The sequence below is a fragment of the Peromyscus leucopus genome, chromosome 6 (assembly GCF_004664715.2).
Source record: "Peromyscus leucopus breed LL Stock chromosome 6, UCI_PerLeu_2.1, whole genome shotgun sequence".
Classification (NCBI taxonomy): Eukaryota; Metazoa; Chordata; class Mammalia; order Rodentia; family Cricetidae; genus Peromyscus; species Peromyscus leucopus.
Genome location: NC_051068.1, coordinates 129,352,907 through 129,372,019, shown reverse-complemented (window position 1 = coordinate 129,372,019; position 19,113 = coordinate 129,352,907). Strand labels below are relative to the sequence as shown.

General features: G+C 39.1%; 2 protein-coding genes across 12 annotated transcripts in view; one reads left to right on the top strand and one right to left on the bottom strand.

The window, feature by feature from the left end:
* Lrrc40 (leucine rich repeat containing 40) overlaps positions 1-11,905 on the bottom strand; it is a 38,722-nt gene extending 26,817 nt beyond the window's left edge. For 3 of the 5 annotated variants that reach the window (XR_005091870.1, XM_028890391.2, XM_028890392.2), the window contains exons 1-5: positions 11,708-11,905; positions 7,384-7,565; positions 6,195-6,268; positions 3,708-3,837; positions 267-390 (exon numbers count right to left, since the gene is read on the bottom strand). Coding sequence is in view for 4 of the 5 variants with exons in the window: in XM_028890391.2 (XP_028746224.1) it covers positions 267-390; positions 3,708-3,837; positions 6,195-6,268; positions 7,384-7,565; positions 11,708-11,858 (661 nt within the window). In the remaining variant the exon portion in view is untranslated. Of the gene's footprint in view, positions 1-266; positions 391-3,707; positions 3,838-5,055; positions 5,133-6,194; positions 6,269-7,383; positions 7,566-11,707 lie in introns of those variants that run through there. The other 2 variants (XM_037207255.1, XM_037207254.1) reach the window with 2 other exon arrangements.
* A 61-nt stretch (positions 11,906-11,966) lies between these two features.
* The window catches only part of Srsf11 (serine and arginine rich splicing factor 11), a 30,873-nt gene continuing 23,726 nt past the window's right edge, over positions 11,967-19,113 (top strand). For 4 of the 7 annotated variants that reach the window (XM_028890396.2, XM_028890395.2, XM_028890394.2 and 1 more), the window contains exon 1: positions 11,967-12,071. In XM_028890396.2, the coding sequence (XP_028746229.1) occupies positions 11,982-12,071 (90 nt within the window). In that variant the 5' untranslated portion in view covers positions 11,967-11,981. The remainder of the gene's footprint in view (positions 12,072-19,113) is intronic. The other 3 variants (XM_037207259.1, XM_028890400.2, XM_037207258.1) reach the window with 1 other exon arrangement.

Below are 19,113 nucleotides of genomic sequence, written 5' to 3'. Positions count from 1 at the left end.
CTGAGACAGCATGAAGCAGATCTTCATCAATTTCCCAGTGTGTACTTTTCCTCTACTCCCAGTCACATTTTCACTGTGTCATATGTCTACATGTCTTTTGGTAGTCATTCTTTAGGTAGACCCTAGATATAATGGTCTGGAGAAAATCTTACTAAGGAACATTTGCATTTACAACAAAAAAATTACTTTCTTTATAATTATATTATTTTTCTAAAAGAAAGCTGCATTAGCCTTGAATTCATACAGTATTTAATATAGAGATTTACTTTTCATTCTGCTTATTTCTGCTGGCAAACTCTTCAGCTGGTTACTGGAAAGATTAAGTCGCAGCAGACTGGACAGCAAAGCAAAACCAGCAGGCACAGTTGCAAGATGATTGTTTGAAAGATCCTTAAAAAAAAAGGACAGAATGAATCCATAAATGAGTAAATAGCAGTAAATAGATACCCATGAAAGATATTTCAGAGTTACGAAGAAATTTTAACATGAGAGATAAATAACTTCATTGGAACAGGTATTTTCAACTTCAGCCACTGTCTAATAAACCAGGATTCATTCAAATGCTCCTCTTCAGCACCTGCAGGTCCACTATGTGTCCATGAAAGTCATGAGCAGAAATTAAAATCAGTTCTTACTTCAAAAGAATTTTACATGACAGTGTCTACTAATCTCAAGTCATACCTCACTATGCAATCCCTCTGCAGTAGAACATGTGATACAAAAGGTAAGAGAAATCTGGAAGTTAAATGGTTAAGTGAGGATAGGGAAGGGTGATGGAGAAGCAGAGAGAGGTGGGGAACGGGGCTAAACAAAACTAGGATATATGAAAAATCTTACAAAAAAAAAAACAGTACTGTGTAAGCTAAGTAAAAAAATATAATTATATTCTGGACTGAATAGGAAACTTCCTCCATGTTGGCTAGCTTTCAGAATGCCAGAAGGTATAACCACTGGGAAGAAAGGATACAATGAGCTTACTCAATACTGGACCCTGCATACTGCAATACTGACCTGCTAGGCAAGATGTACCTACAGTAGAGGCTTGACTGTTATGAAGGTAAAAACAGCTTTATGCTTGGATATGAGACCTGCTCCGTGGAAGAGAATTCATGCTGGCATTGTAAACATGGTCAAAAGCCCAAGGCTGGGGAGGTCATAGGCTCTGGGAGTGAGGTAGGGGAACTTACTACTGTTATTGTGCTAAATGGCCACACTGTTAAACTGACTTCTAAATGTTTATAATCATAGATAAGTGCTACTCTCAATCTTGACTAGAATAGCTTCTTGCAGTGGGCAACAGTTAATATAAACACAACTAGTCAAAGTACAGAGAAAAATGAGTGCTCAGCCATGAACGAGACATATACACCATAACATTGCCCTCAAAGCTCAGAGACACTGAGGAAGAAGTAGGTAGAACGATATAATGTATACATGTATAAAACTTTCAAAGAATAAGATATTCTAAAAAAAAAAAAAATTGGAAGTCAGGCTGAAGGACATTTGGGAACTCTCTTTACTGTATTTTTACAGTCTTTTCATAATTCCAAAATTATTCCAAAATGAACTAATTACTGAAAGAGTTCCTAAGAAAGAAATTCCAAAATTATGTGAAGAACTCAAATTATTTTAATAATCCCTTCTAACTTCTAAATAGTATTAAGATGGTCAAATTATTATTATATAAGAACACATGGAGCTGGAGAGATGTCCCAGCAGTTAAGAGCACTTGTTGCTCTTGCAGAGAACACAGGTTCTATTCCCTGCACCTGCATGGCAGCTCGCAACCACTTGTAACTCCAGTTCTACTTCTAGTTTCTGCAGGCACTAGGCACACATGCGATACAGAGACGTACACGCAGGCAAAACATCATACACTTACAACAATTTTTTAAAAGCAAATATGATATAAAAGCTGATCCATATTTATGCCAACCCATTCTTTCAACAAATGTTTACTTAGCACTGTTGGGCTAAACAAGTTCTACATGTCAGGAAATATTAGCCTAAATGATTATAGGTATTTATATTTTAATCTGTTTTGATGTATTTTCCACATTGATATTTTATTTAATATTGAATCTTTAAGAAAAATTCTCAATTGAAATATCCTTTCATTATGCAAATGACCTCTGGTAACACATTAAGTAGAAAGAGAAAACTTCACTTATTACAAGATTTCTTTTTAGTTTTTCACCTCTAAGTTATGCCCTTTAATAAAAAAAAAAAAAAAACCCACAACTTTTGGAACTGGAGAGATGACTCACAGTCAAGAGAGCAAACTAGCTGCTCTTCAGAGGACTCAATTCAATTCCCAGCACCCACAACCACCTGTAACTTCATCTTTAAGGACTCCAGCACCTTCTTTCGGCACCTGCATAAATGTGGTATACACTCACACAAAAATACACACATGAAATAAAAATATATTTTAAATTTTTCTATAGTTAACTTACAAAATTAAAATTTTTATATGAAAGTCTGATGGTTCCCTCTTTCATTTTATCTACAAATGCCTTTTACTTCCCAAACCATTCTTCCAATACGATCACACTGAAAGACAATTTTTAATTTTAAAGACAAACACATGAAGACAGACAGATGAAGGAAGGTATACATATAGAATAAATACTTAAACACTCAGAAATAACTTTTGCATTAATAAGAAATAAAACAAGGCTAAAATGATAAATCAGTTTTCTAAAACATGCCAAGGACAACAACAAGAACCCAGTATGAAATAATGAGAGCACATATTACGGGCTTTAACCTCTCAGTGAGAGGACTGAGCCTTTCGGTTGAAGCACCTTACGGTAGACTCTCATCCTGTTATAAAGGAGAAAAAAAAGGAATGTGCTTTGGAGGCAAACTACCATCTTTCAATTTTAATTTCATTCTTTTATAGTTGTATGACTTAGGACAAATTTCCTGTTGTTACATAAGCACTGATTTCTTACTTTATTAAGGGTCAGGCCTACTTACCTTGCCATATATAAAGCAATACAAACTGTCTATGATTTTTATTCTTAAAATTATTAAACAATACTGCACTGACTTATGGTTGACTCCAGTTAAGGAAGATGAAACAGGCAGCATGAAAGCTTTGCCAGAAAAAGTACCAATTTGAAAAATGGAGTAAAGTGAGCACTGAAGAGATTGGAATATGCAACCCAGGGCCATTGGGAAACACAGAAAATAGAATATATAATATAGAGAGGATAGGAAAAAAAAAGAACTGATATACTTTGAAGACTGCTTTCCTCTACTCTATTAAGGTATAAAAGCCTCTGGGATAGGGAATGGGTAGACCGTTCAGCAGTTAAGAGCACTGAATGTTCTTCAAGAAGACCCAGGTTTGGTTCCCAGCACCTACATGACTCACAACTGTCTGTAACTTCAGTTACACCCTGGTATCCAGAAGAGAGTGTTGGATACTCTGGAACTGAAGTTATGATTATCGAATGCCCTTTTTCAAAAACATAAAAGAAAAAAGTCTGAATAATGAAGTCATGTCCATTGTTTCTCTTCCAAATTCTACTCCTGAAGTATAACTGTTAGTAATTTGGCAATCCAATTAAAATTAATTTCTGGTAAGCTACTCACAAAATGAGCTGTCTGTGTCCTATAATTTGAATCATATATTTCCTCAGCCTAGTGAAAATCCTACCAGTCCCAAATCATGCAAAAAACAAAGAATCATCACTTACTAAATCTTCTAAGCTGGAAAGGTGCTCAAAGCCTTCAGGTATGCACGTCAGCTCATTGTGTTGGAGGTGAAGTGCCTTCAGGTTTTTTAAACTTGTAATTTCTTCCGGAAGCATTTTCAGTTTGTTATGGCTATTGGTTAATAAAATAAATGCTGAGTGACTTGGTAGACTATATAAGAAATACTTATCAAAAGCATTTTTGTCAACTAACCACATGGACTCATCATAACAATCAAATGGTGCTATCTGTTCAAGTGTTTATCAAGATCTACATCTTCAAAATATACAATCATCAGCAGAAATTTCAATCAACAAAGTTACAGTTTGAAAGAAAACCAACAATGAAAAATGTTCTTAAGTAAGCATAAATAACTTGTAAGCTTTTGGTTGCCTGCTTATAATCTGCTTATTTAACATGCAATATGAAAGGGACTTATTGAACTCTTAAATTTTTATATTATTCCTGAAAAAATATGGTCACATACACATTACAACGAAACTGCAATATTTTTCTAACACTTATTTATTTTTATGTGTAAAGGTGTTCTGCTGCATATGTCTGTGTGTCTGGTATGCACTGAGGCCAGAAGAGTGTTGGATATTCCAAAACTGGAGTTATGGACAGATGTGAGCTGCTGTTGGAAATTGAACCCAGATCCTCTAGAAGAATACCACAATGTACTTAACTGTTGACTCATCTCTCCAGCCCCTGAGGCTGTATTTGATATGAAGGTTGGATTTTAATTTCACATTCAAAACAAAAGCTGTATTTCTGTTTTCAGGTCTGGTAGGTTTGGCAATAGTTAATTTGATTCTATACTTGCTTGGCCTTTTTAATTGAACTCTGCTGAAGAGACACTCAACCTACTGATGTAACAGTCCCAGTAAGCACAATATACTTCCTGGTAATTAAGAGAAGAGTAAGGCCTTGGTACTATGGCTTAGTTAAAGCACCTGTCTAGTAAACAGGAGATCCTGGGTTCAAATCCCAGCAATACCTTTGTACAGAATAAAATGTAGTGCACTTTTCTCTGTCTTGAACCACAGTTAATCTTTGCCAAGCAGGGCATGATGGCACATGCCTTTAATCCCAGTACTCAGGAGCTTTATATTAATTACATCAAAATAAAAATACATAGAAGAAAAGCTCAAAAGGTGTTTATAAAATATAAACAAATAACTGTTAAGTCTCTGACTACTGAAGGCTATTGAGCTGAAGTCAGAAGATTTAATAGGACCTAGTTGGGGAAGGCAGTCAATCTAACAGTCTAGATTTTATTTCATCCATTTCTTCCTCTTACCCATCACTCTACCTGGCTGGGCTAAGCCCACCCTACTCCATGCTCACCCTTTTTCTTGTCCAATTCTTTCTTCCTGCCTTGAGCCCCATATGCCTGGCTTCTGGGGGGAAGAGGCTGTAGTGCAGCTTCATATGCAGTGGTCTTGCTGCTGTATATTAATATTAAGTTTTTAGCAAACTGTTATGGGGCTGTTTTCTCTCCTAGTTAATGTACCACCAAAAAACACCTTCAAGTATATTATGTCCAATACACCTGTAACTATATGTATTTTATAAACAGGTTAGTCACACTATGCTTTAAGTACCTTGTGTTTGTTCTTCTGAAAGAATCTCAGAGCTTGAATTATTTATATAACATAGATAAGACAAAGATACTTTCTTAATCTGGATGTGTACCAGCAGCAAAAGATTAGTTATACCTTGGGTGCCTATCCTCACACACATTAGCAATGTAGTACTAGAAACATGTCTATGCAGCCCAAAGGTGCTTGGACACATTTAACTACTAACAGTGAGGTCATGAGGGCTGGGCTTAGCTCAGGAGCTGAGCATATATAAGGTCCTGAGTTTTCCAATAAGTACCACAAAACCCAAATACACAAACCAAAATCAATTTTTAAAAAAGCACAAAATTCTTCACTATTAATGAAATAATTAAATTTCTAACCTACCATGTAATACCTAGATTTTTAGGCTATCAGGGTAACTTAAAACCTAATATTCTGATGGTTTTCTTAAACAGAGCCAACAGTATTTCCTAAACATAAAAATCAACTGGCCTTGAATCTGTAAAATCAAAGAGGATATACTAAATTGTAAAAACCAAACACATATACAAATGAAGCTGCTGGGTACAGCCTCACAGACTTGTGAAGCTAAGGCAGGAGTCCCTGAGCACAGTGGTTTGGGGTAATATGGGGCCAAACAGCAAGACTCCTCTAAAGAGAAAAAACAAACAACTGAATCATTAAATTCTTGTTCTTTCTTAACTAGTTTCTGGGATGATACAAAGATCTGGTCTTATTTTTCTCCCTCTGGTGCTGGGGTAGAATCCAGCAACTGATAGGTATTCAACCCTGATTCCCACTGGAACACACTAAAGCTCCAGGTTATTTTCTATGTGAATAAAAGGAATTTCAGGCTCAGACCACTGTAACTGCAATCTTAGAAACAGGTGCACACTTTACCTGATGTTAAGTTTCTGAAGATTGTCTAGCTCTCTTATAGCTGAAGGAAGAGATGTCAGCTGATTATCATGTACCTAAAATGATTACAAGACAAAGTCAACATTCTTAGTCTTACAATTAGCAATATTTGAGCTTTGCCACTGAACAAAATTATTTACTAAACTCTTCAAACTCAATGTGTTTGGTGATTAGTAATCTGCTATGTGTGCTGACTAAACTGCTACTCAGATTGTGAAGTAACAAGTTATTAATTTAAACATTACCAAACTGAAAAGAGACAAACTCAAACCTGACCTGAGTAGGGTTTCAGAAAACTCAAGAGGTAGATGCTGGCAGCAGTGCTCTGATGGTTTGCTCATCTTACACACAGAACAGACAAAAGCTGGGAGACAGCTTTACATTCTCACAGACTCATACTGTTTTCACAGTAGAAAACCTCAGAGTAAGACAGACTCCAAGAATGGCACTGCTTATATCCATCATTTCCACACATGAACTGAAGGGACACTGTGTATATTGCCAAGTACACTAAAAGTCTATAGATTCTGAAATAAATCCTTTATACTTCACTTATCACAGTACAGGACAACTTGCACTACAAATCAGACTCAGTTAAAAACATAAACCCCTCCCCCCAAAAAAAATGCCAGGTGGTGGTGGCTCACGCCTTTAATCCCAGCACTCGGGAGGCAGAGCCAGGCAGATCTCTGTGAGTTTGAGGCCAGCCTGGGCTACCAAGTGAGCTCCAGGAAAGGCACAAAGCTACACAGAGAAACCCTGTCTTGAAAAAACAACAGCGGGGGGGAAAAAAAAAAAAAAAAACATAAAAAATTCAATTGAACAGTTTCAGTCTGAGGGCAAGTTATCTGAGGACAAGTTACAAAACAAGAATGTAAAAGGCCCGAGTCCTATACTTGCTTTAGTGACTAGAATAAAAGGTAACAAGGGAAAAAAAATAAGCCAAGTGCCAGTTCTATTTGTATATGCTGACTCATTTAATCACAGGATCTCCACCAGGCCTGTGGACATGGAGACACAGAGCCAACCTTCTGAATCAGATTGTCATTTATCTTCTATTCTACAAGCTCAGCAAGGAAGATTTCCTGTTTAGCAAAGTATAAATTTAGCTCTTCCATTTGGCTCAAATTAAGTCTTTTCAACTAAGATACCATAATTACAGTCAACTTACATCAAGAACAGTGAGGGCAGGCAAGAGTCGGAGGTCATCAGAGAGAGACTGAAGTTTATTGCTGGAGATGATGAGCTTGGTCAGATCTGTCTGCTCCCACCACCGTTCAGTAGAACTGAATGAAAGATTCTGATTAGCCTCCTCAGGAATGTCCACGTTTATTCTCCAAACACACTGAGGGACTATCTCCAACACCACAACATCAAAAAGAAAAGGGAAAAAGATAAAAATTAAGTGAACACTAAGTAACACACTCATTGAACACTCAGCTTATAAATAGACCCAAATAACTCCCAGGGCCTGAGGGACAGCTCAGTGGGTGTATTGGTTTCTTTTCTATTGCTGTGATAAAACACTATGACCAAGGCAACTTATTAACCTAAGTGTTTAATTTGGGTTATGGTTTCACAGGGTCAGAGTTCATGATGAGTAAAAGATCAGCTGAGAGCTTGAGTCCTGAGCTACAGCCATGAGGCAGAGAAAGGCACACTGGGAATGTAGGAGTCTTTTGAAACCTCAAAGCCCACCCTCAGTGACATACCTTCTCTAACAAGGCTACATCTCCTAAGTTCCACCAACTGAGGATAAAGTATTCAAACATATGCATCTATGGGGGACATTCGCATTCAAACCATCACCGTGGATAAGTGCACTTGCTGTCAAGCCTGGCCATATGAGTTTGAACCCCAGAACATACATGGTGAAGAAAATCTGTAGCAGGAATCTTAAAGGGTCTTATTAATAAAAACAAACCTGAAGCCTGGTATTGCGCTGAATGCTGGAAGATCAGAGAAGCAAAACAAGCCACAGCCACCTCACCTTGCCGATTCCTCAGCTGATCCTGTTTCCTCAGACTGGAAGCCTCTGAGTCCTCATTCAAAATGAATTTCAGCTAAACTGCTGCTAAAAGCCTAAAAGCTTAACCAGCTCTAGTTCCTGGTCCTCACACCTTAAATACCTTTCTGCTTCCTGCCATCACTTCCTGGAATTAAAGGCATGAGTCACCATGCCTGGCTGTTCCCAGTGTGGCTTTAAACTCAGAGATCCAGATGGATCTCTGCCTCCCAAGTGATAGGATTAAAGACATGTGTGCCACCATTTTCTGGCCTCTATGTCTAGTGGCTGTTCTGTCCTCTGACCCCAGATAAATTTATAAGGGTGCACAGTATATTGGGGAACACGATATCACCACAAAAACCAACTCCTGCAAGTTGTTCTCTGACTTGCCTTTAAGTGTACAGATAAATAAATAAATGTAAAACAAAAAAGTATTTAAATTCCAATAAGCCAAACATCAATAAATTACAAACACAGTGTAAGTTTATTTATTGGGGAAAAAAACCAAACAGACAAAAAAAAACAGACTGAAATGTGTATTTTACATGAGACCCTGAGCTTGATTCCTAGCACTGAAAACACAAAATACAGCACTAAAATGTCCTAACAACTCCGTGAGACGGGTGTTATTACTATCCCCATTTTGTAGGTAAGAAAAACGAGGATCAAGGACCTGAACCCAGGGTTCAATAGCTTATGTCAGCACTGCACTCTCAGCCCTGCAGAACCACTTCCCATGACAGCCTACGAAAGGTATCTGACCCTTGCAGCTACTCCCCATTTTACCAGACATAATTCTGTTTCTCACCCATCACAGAAAATGAGGTCATTCCTATAATTCAGCGTGTAGAACTTTCACTATGAAGTGGAAGCTCCAATAGAGTGCTTGCCTCTGGGCAAGGCCCTACATTCTATCCCTAGCCCTGCACTGAGACAAAAAAAAAAAAAAGCTTGAATCTTCAGGAAGAAGCTTGTTAACATGGGGTAGCAAAACTGCTTCTGCACTTGTGTAGCCTAACTGTATAAAGAGACCCTCCACTCCCGGGACAAAGGTAGGGCTATAGGTAGGCTGGCCCAGAACTTGGAATATTACTCAAGGCAACCTCTGGTTATGCCCTGCTTTCATTGTCATTCAAACTTACCAGAGACTTCCCAGTGGGATAGTGGAATGGAGGCTTGCCTCTGTATGAGATGGTAAAGGAGAGTCAAAATAAGGAAAACAGATTTTAATCCCACAGAGACAGATAGAAGAAAACCTTTGGAAATTCAAAAAGGGGGAGTGTATGGGAAAAGAGCAGAAAGTTGTTCCAACATCTCATCTTTTTTTTCCTGCAAGTTTGTCTGGAAGAATTTTTACTATGCTCTATTTTAATTTTGTGTTTGTTATTCCTTTCCCCACGTTCATCTAACTTATTTTTTTTTTCCCCACTTGGGAGCAATATTTCTGTGCTAGCTAGTTTTAAGTCAACTTGACACAACCTCGAGTCACTGTACAGGAGAGAGCCTCAGTTGAAAAACATCTCAATAGATTTAGCTATAGACAGTCCTGTAGGGTATCTTCTTAATTAGGGATTGATACGGCAGGGGCCAGGTGGGGCCACCCCTGGGCAGGTCGTCCTGGGTTCTATAAGAAAACAGGCTTTAGCAAGACATTGGGGAGCAAGCCAGTAAGCAGCTCCTCTCCATGGCCTCTGCATAAGCACCTACCTCCAGATTCCTGTTTGCTGGAGTTCCTGCCCTGACTTCCTTCAATGACTAACAGTGATATGGAAGCACAGACAATATAAAACCCTTTCCTCTACAATTTGCTTTTGGTCATGGTGTTTCATCATACCAATAGTAACCCTAACTACAACAATTTCTTTCTTTTCCTTTCTCAGTTGTCTGTTTGCTTTTTTAGTTCCGTCCCCACCTCCCATTTACTATTATTGTTTTTTATTGTTGTTGTTTTCCAAAATGTTCTTGGGCTGGGGAGATGGCTCAGCAAGCAAGAGTACTTACTGACTCTTAGTTCAAATCTCCAGAACCTATGTAAAAAGCTGAGCACTGTCCTGTGTCCCAGTAACCTCAGTGCTGTGTGGAGCAGAGACAAGGGGATTGCTTCAATGAGAACCTGTCTCAAAGGAATAAAGAAGAAAGTGGCAGCAGGACAACCAATATCCTTCGGCCTCTTCATGCACACATACTATATGTAATCACACACACACACACACACATACACACACACACACACACACACACACACACACACGAAAACACTCGTTTTGTTTTTTCTTCTCCTTACATTTAACTAATTTTGTTCGTGAATTTCTTTACTATTAGAAAATTTTTTTTTAATTTTGTGCTCTTTTCCATAGCATCCTTTTCTATTTACATCTTCCTTCAGCATACTGTCTCCTCTCCCCTTCCCTTCCTCTTCCTCATCCCATTCACTATGTTCATACTTACGTTACATAATTTCTAATGTCAAAACATGGTCTACAGTATTTTGCCATCTTTGTTCCTATGACCATTGTGCTGGATAGTTTTATGTCAACTCGACACAAACTAAAGTCATCTGAATAGAGGGAACCTCAGTTAAATAACAGCTTGCATAAAACCCAGCTGTAGGCAAGCTTGTAGGGCATTTTCTTAATTAGTGACTGATGGGCAAGGGCCCAGCCCATTGTGGGTGGTTCCTTCCCTGGACTAGTGGTCTAAGGGACTATCAGAAAGCAGGCTGAGAAAGCCATGAGGATCAACCTAGGAAGCAGTACCCCTCCACGGCCTCTGCATCAGCTCCTGCCTCTAGCTTCCTGCCCTGACTGCCTTTGATGATGCTAAATAAACCCTTTCCTTTCCAAGTTGCTTTTGGTCATGATGTTTTCTCACAGCAACCCTAACTATGACAAGCAGTGATAGTATATTAGCGAGTAATAACTAGTCTGGAAAGTGTATGGATTTGAGAACATCTTGAGAAACCCGTGAATGACCCAACAAGTACAACTCTGCATACTACCAAGTATACGTACTTTTGTGGTGTGTGTGGACAGGAACAGAGAGAGGAATGAAAAGTAATTCCTTCTGTAATATTTTTTCTACTTGCATAGATTAAAATCTTTTACTTTACTTCTAATAGTGCAGCATTTATTCTGAATCATTACTTAGGAAATATGATCATTATTTGTCACTGGGATTCTTCTCAGCTGAAAAAAGGAGGGTCTTTACAGAGAAGGAAAGTGTTCACTCTAAGCTCCAAAGGGGCTCTGGTTAAGACTTTATTAAGAGAAAGGTGATGGTCAAATAAAGTACCTGCCTATCATCTATCTCATAGCTAGTTTACTCTCAAGCTACGATGTTTATCCCACGCTCTGTGGTGGACATTCCAACGAACACTCCGTGTAAGTCATAGCCACAGTCCTAGCAGGGCCTCTTCACAGGAGACGATGGCACGGGTGTGTGCACAGGGGACCCGGCCTCCGAGGAGGCTGTTTGCGCGCCATCTCACCTTCCTCGAGGTTCCTTCCCGCCAAGTTGAGCTGGCCGCTGCTCCTCGCTGCCTTCAGCAGGCCCTGCGGAACTGAGGGGCCACTGTCCTTGCCCTCCGTGTGAAATCCCGCACGAGGGTCAAATCTGGAGGTTCTCAGCTGGCGCGACATGTTCAAAAGCCCAGCCCGGAAGCCACGGCCGCGGCTGTGACGCTAAAGCACCGCGCCACAGCTGGGTCACCCCGCCCCTTCCGTTTTGCCTTGCTCCGTCTCTTGCCATTGCTGCGCGCGCTGATGTCGTCACCGCCAGCTCCCGGGGCCGTAGGACCGACAAGCTCTTCCGTTGCCCTCAGCAGCCTCACACTGAGGAGAAACTTCTTTCGGGTAAGCGCTCCTTACGGGCCGAGAGGCCCTCCTGGTGGCATGGGCTCCTACACTGCGCGGTCGAGGACGGACTGCGCTGCCCACCGTCGCGTCAGAACGTGGCGGCGACGAAACCCGAGGCGCGGCGCGGCCTGCAGCCCTGGGCGCCCGGCTTGAGGGTTGCTTGTCTCAGCGAGTCGGTTGTCTTGGGTTGATAACACAGTACAGGACAGCGAGTGGCACGAAGCTTGAACCTTAAAGACGTGTCCCCACCTGACGCTAAAAGCTGCGGTGTGTTGCTAGCAGCTTGGACTTCGAATCCTGCCCGCTTACAGACTAACTTTATGCAGTTGAGCCCACGCTTATGAAGCTCATTTTTCACTAACTTATGGGTAGTCCAGTTTAATGCAGTTTTAAAAATAATTTCTGACAATGAAAATTTAAATATTGAGCTTCTGTTGAAAATACAGAATGAAAGTTTTATTCAATAAGTAGCTATTAACTGCTTAGTTTCCACCCGGTGTTTACAAAGTATTGATTGATTCACTTATGAAAAAGTAGCCCTTGGCTTCCTTTGACCGGGTATGTAGCTCCAGGGTACAATGCTTTCCTAACATGGGAAAGGCCGTAAATTCCATGCCCAGCACTGCACCAAATTTCTTCGTCTGAAATTGGATTTATATTACGTTCCTCTTAACTTTAGTGTTTTTGAGTGCGCCTATAGGGTTCCATGTGCCATGGTACCCCTCTGGAGGACAGAGAACAACTTGAGGGGATCGGTTCTTTTTCCATCAAGTGGGCTGGAACTCAGGTTGTACAGCTTGGCAGTAAATGTCTTTACCTGCTGAGCTGTCACGCCGGCTTGGAAAATTTTATGGGTTTGGGGTCATTCAGAGATTCACCGGTCTGACGATTAATAACTTTTAACAAGCTCGGGAATCCGGAATGCAGCGCCCAGGCATGTCAGTCAGGGGTTTATAAAGGCAAAGAATACAAAGTTACAATTTGTTCTAGTGCAAGCAAAAGGTTCTCTCGTGCAAAAACAAGCTTGTTTACAGAACTACAAACAGCAGTAAAAAAATTGAATCTTTAACATCTCTTTACATTTAGAGGTCTAATATTGATTTGTAATTCTCTTAAGCACAGAGATTTTAATTTTAAACAAAGCCATCAACTTAACGTTAGCCGTCACAGGAATTACTTTGTTTGTTTATTTATTTTATGTGTATGGGTGTTTGCCCCTTTGTCCTAAGAAGGTATCAGATCATTTGTAACTGTAGTATGAATGATTGTGAGCCGACATGTGAGTGCAGGGATCAAACCTCAGTGCTCTGGAGGAAGAAAAAACACTCAAGTGCTCCTAACTCCTGAGCCATCTCTCCAGCCCTGATTTCTTTTCTTTCTTTTAAATGTAAAGAGCACATTCAAGAAAATGTCTCCCTAACTCTTGTCACCCTACTGAGGACAAATAGTATTAGTTGAAAGGTAGATTTGGGGTGGTCTGACAATTCTGCATTACTTGCAGTTTCACCTGAACATATTTTGGATTTTTTGTTCTTAGAGTCTACAGAATCTCACTATGTAGTCCTAGCTAGCCTGGAACTTGAAGATATACACTTAGCCTGTCAAGTGCTAAGATTAAAACTGTGTGCCACCACACCCAACATATTTCTGTATCAACAGATATGAACTGACATAAGGATTTAACTAATATAAGTTTAAAATACATTGTGTATTATGCTTATGTAGCATGTGGAGAATGAACAAGTGGTAGCCAAAATTCTTGCAATTGGAAAAATTATGTATTTGTTGTTAACTGATGAAAGCTGGAAGCTAATCCTTGAATTGAGCTTGTTTATAAAATATCTATGGCTATGGTCTTGAGAACTAGCTCTTTATAAATTATGAGTCTTGAATTACTTTAAGACTAATGCATTTAAAATGAAACACCTAGTCCTTTTTCAGTGGTGACATTTAAATCAAAGTACTTGCTGATTTAAAAATATGGGACAATTGGAAGGCTCAGCAGTTAAGAGCACTTATTGCGGCCGGGCGGTGGTGGCGCACGCCTTTAATCCCAGCACTCGGGAGGCAGAGCCAGGCGGATCTCTGTGAGTTCGAGGCCAGCCTGGTCTCCAAAGTGAGTTCCAGGAAAGGAGCAAAGCTACACAGAGAAACCCTGTCTCGAAAAACCAAAAAAAAAAAAAAAAAACATTTATTGCTCTTCCAGGGGGGCCCTGTTTCAGTTCATAGCACCTATATCAGGCAGCTCAAAATTGCCTTTAACTCTGGCCTCTGCCAGCACCTGCACACACGGTGCACATAAACTCATATAAGCACACACATACATAAACAAAAATAATTTTTTTTAAATTAGACATTCTGCCTTATTAAAGCAGTACAAAAATCTTCTGGGGCTGCAGTTCAGTGATAGAGCACTTGCATATCCTGCAAAAGCTTTGGTTCTTTCACCAGCTTCACGGAATGAGTGAGAAGGACTCCTCTGTCCAGCTGAAGACATGGCACACCTGCCTTTTGTTACAGAAGTGTTTGGCTATGGTTTATTATATGTATTTTATTTAATGTCTTAACGGAAGAAACAAAAAACACATGAGCAATCAAGTCATCCAGAAAGTACTACTTTGTTTCATGACAGAAAGTAACACTTATTATCAAATAAAGATAGGCTAATCTGTTCTTACCATTACAGTTTACTCATACGTTTTCTAAGATGGCTATATCACTCATGAAGATTAACATATATATTAGACTTTTCTCAAAGATGAATGCTACAATTGATGGTGGGTTTACTGAAATAAGTAGTTTCAATTCTGAACACACTTGTTTACAAAATTCAAGCAAGCACAGAGAACTTGCTTTGTAGACATTCTCAGTTTATTTTTGTGAAAGCCTGATTTGAATCAGTATCATTTTCGTTTTAGAATATTGCTTATCTGCAAAAACTATTATATTAAATGTTACTGAGAGAACATTTTGATTTTCTTTAAAATTTTCAGTTTGCAATTCAACTTTTTTTTTTATGTTTATAACAGCTGACATCTAAAACTAGTCAATAAAATACATTCCTTGCTGCCTTTGAAGGCAGATCATGTTTACTATGTTTATTCCCAATTTCAAATGTAGCTTTTTGACTTGTATTTTGTTATGGTTATTGAAGTTGTGGCCATCTTGGTTTTGATGAAGAAAAATGTGTTTTGGGTTTTTTTGCTTGTGTATTTGTGCTCCATGCTTGTGAATAGTGAAACAGTCACACTGCTCTAAGACAGTCGTCATGATCCCAATATATGTTCTAATATTCTTCTCTACCTTCAATACTAAACAATTTTAGTCCTCCAGCATCTGGAAAATACCATTTCATTTCTTTTAATGAAAAGGTGGGTTTGCTTGTTTGTTTGTTTACATTTGTCCTTTTGAAGAAAGTGGAGGAACTATTGACTTTTTTTAATCTTAAATGTATGTTTTTTTAATTTTTTTCATTCTACATTCTAAAAAAAAAAAAGAAGAAGAAGAAAAAGAAGAAGAAAGGAAGCTAAAACCTGGGTGGTGATGAGCCAGCACAGCCTCTGCCATTTAAGTAAAGCCCTTCTGGTATTGAGATTTGTTATTCTGAAAATATTTCCTCTTATTCCCAACAATTATTACTCCCAACTGTTAACAGACAGTATGGTATTCTTACTCCCCCTCCCCCCAGATTAGTATTACATAACTTAAAGTATTGGTCTTTATATCAGTTGAATGGGTGCTATAAATTTTGGCACTGGCTTTAAATTAATGAAATAATATAGAGGTAGATTGGGGCACTATCTTATACACATACAAAACCACTGCAGAATTAAAATGTTGAAAAAAGGGTTTTACCTATGATCCACTGTTGATAATCAGACTACATATAGCCCCTGGAAACAATGTTACTGAGTTAGATTCAGTTTACAACTTTGTGTATTTTAAAAAGAGACAAGTAAATGTTTATAAGTGGCAACTAATTTTCAAATATGAGCAGAGAAGTCCTATTGTTTTAATAAGACATGATTTGTTCTCTGAGATGTTTCTAGCATCAATTTAAGTTGATAAAGGAAAAGATATAAATAATGTGATAGTTCATTGGTAAAAACAGCCAATCTGTTAGTTTAAGGTTTGATGATCAGATTTCTGCATGTGTTAGTCACCTTTGTGGTTTGATAGGTGATAATTCATAGTGACCCACCATTTCTTTTCTATTTGAGCTGTTTTGTTTTCTTCATTGTTGAAAGTATTACAGTGATAGTTATAGACGGGCATTGTAACTCATGTTTATAACCTTAATATTGAGAGACTTAGGCAGGAGGATCATTCTGAATTTGAGACTAGTCTGGGCTACATAGTGAGCTCCAGATCAGCCTGGACTACCGAGTAAGAACTTGTCTCCATAAACAAACCGACTCACAGTTATATTTACTTAGATATTGACAAATATTAATGAACATTTAAATACAATGCAAATGTGTAAACTCTTCCTTGGCATCCATCATTCTAGAAATAGCTGTTTTTCATTCTACATTCAAATTACCTACCATCAACACAGATGCTCATTTTCCACCTTAGAGATGTTGGCCTTGCTTTCCTAACTCTTTGTTTCCCAGAAGTGTTATCATCATCTCATCTCTGCTGTAAACTACTTATTTGATAGTGTCATCAGAGTGCTCTAGGGCTTTAGCCTGAGCCAATTGTGGCTAATGGCATTACAGACTACTACTTAATGTGCCTATCCTTTGCCAACAGTTGAGATTGTTTCAAGTTTGTATTTTGTGTGTTCATATATTGATCATTTGAGCCATGCCAGTGATTTTAATTTATTGTTTATTGAAGATATATTTAAGTGTTCGTGTGTTTTTTCAGTAAGAATAATACCTGTGCTCTAGAAGCATAGTGAAACAATTAAAGCTTTCTTAAGAAGTGTTCTCTAGTCGGGCTGTGGTGGCAAACACCTTTAGTCCCAGTACTTGGGAAGCAGAGGCCAAGTGGATCTCAGTGAGTTCGAGGCCAGCCTGGTCAACAAAATAAGATCCAGGACAGCCAGGACTGTTACACAGAGAAACTCTGGGGGAAAACAACAACAACAAAGTGTTCTCCATGTATCAGAGCTGCTTGTTATAGTGTCTACTAGTATGCTGACAGTTAGATGGCTGAACATCCCAAATCTGTTCAGAAGCTGCCCAGTTTCCAGTGCAGCAGTTTCTCTGGAAAGAGGGGGCATCTTTATTATCATTTAATGGTTTACAAATATTATCAACCTTCGGCAGTATTCATATAGCTTAAGGTTTTTTAACATTAAGTGCATAATCTTTATAGTAAAAAGTTTACATTGCCGTGTTAAAATTGGAAATAAAAAATAAAATATGCTACATAAATTAACTTTTCCATGTCAGCAGTAAAGCAGTATTATACAGGATGTTTTCAAAATGAGAAGATTTTGTCAGATAATAGCGAATCCTGAAACTAATCACTAGTCTTTCCTAGTTTCAAAAAAGTTTTCCAGAATTATGACAAGTGACTGCCAGGCAGCAGTGGAGATAAAAGCTTGAGATGAGGTAAGGTGCTAGGTTTATTTTGAGTCTTAGTCCCTGCTGGGTGCCACAAAAATTAAGCCATGGAACTAGGGAGATCATTCAGTGAAGTTCTTGTTTGGATCCCCAGCACTTGTGTTAGTCAAAAGCCTGGTGGAGCAGTGCTTGTTCCCAACACTGGAAAGTGGAGAGAGGAGGTGCTGCTGTGGATATCACTCTATGTAAATAAAACACTGATGGCCTGTGACCAGGCAGGAAGTATAGGCGGGACAAGGAGAGAGGAGAATTGGGGAAACAGGAAGAAGGAAAGAGGGACACTGCAGCCACGGCCAGGACAAACAACATGTAAAGACGCCGTTAAGCCACCAGCCACGTGGCAAGGTATAGATTTATGGAAATGGATTAATTTAAGCTATAAGAACAGTTAGCAAGAAGCCTGCCACGGCCATACAGTTTATAAGTATTATAAGCGTCTGAGTGATTATTTTATAAGTGGATTGTGGGACTGTGGGGCTTGGTGGAAGCTGGAGAGAAGCCCTCCAGCAACAAGGTGCTCTAGAGCTTGCTGGCTGATGATGACCTGCCTCCAAGATGCAATGAGGTACTTCATCTCAAAAATAAGGTGTGCAGAAATATTGACACCAGGTATCACAGAAGAACTCTCTGTATCAAAGATAATATGTTGTGTATACACACATGTCCCCACATACGTATACTCCATGTATTTATATGGAGTTTGAGTTACTGAATTAGGCACTTCGGAATGAGTCCCTTCACTGGCTAGTTTAGCTTGGCTTCCAAATTGCTTTTGTCATTAAAATTCTTTTAAAAGCCAAATTTAAAGGTGGGAGTGGGGTGGAAAGCAGGCTGTGTCCTTGAACACACAGAGATTCTGCCTGCCATGTGATCAGATTAAGGGCGTGTGCCACCACTGCTGGACTTCTGCTAAATGCCTTGCTCTTAGCTCTGATCCCCAGGCAACTTTATTTACAAATAAAATCACATTTCAGCACAAATAAAGTATCACCATACATGAACACACACACAAACATGTATACATTACCACCCACATTAATTAAACTAGTTGCTATACTTATATTTGTTTGGTTTGAGTTTTGCATTTGAGGAGAAGATTTCACAAGGCTGCCCCCTCCCCAGTTTTGATTAGAAATAGACTATTATTAAGATTGATAATATTTGTCCTTCAGATATATTTGATTTCTAGGTGTAGTTATTTATGCCTGTATTCTCAGGTTTTGGAATGCTTGGGCAGGAGAATTTTGCAAAGTTCAAGACCCCCCACTTGGGCTACAGTCTGAGATCCTTATCTCAAAAAGAAATGAACAGACAAAAACCTCAGGATTGGGAACTGGCATTTTGATCCTGGTATCCTAGAGCATACTGTAATCTCATTGCTTGGGAGGCAGAGGCAGGTCTTTCTCTTCTTCTGCACAGCAAGTTTCAGGCCAGCCTGAAGTATGGGAGACCATCTCAAAATC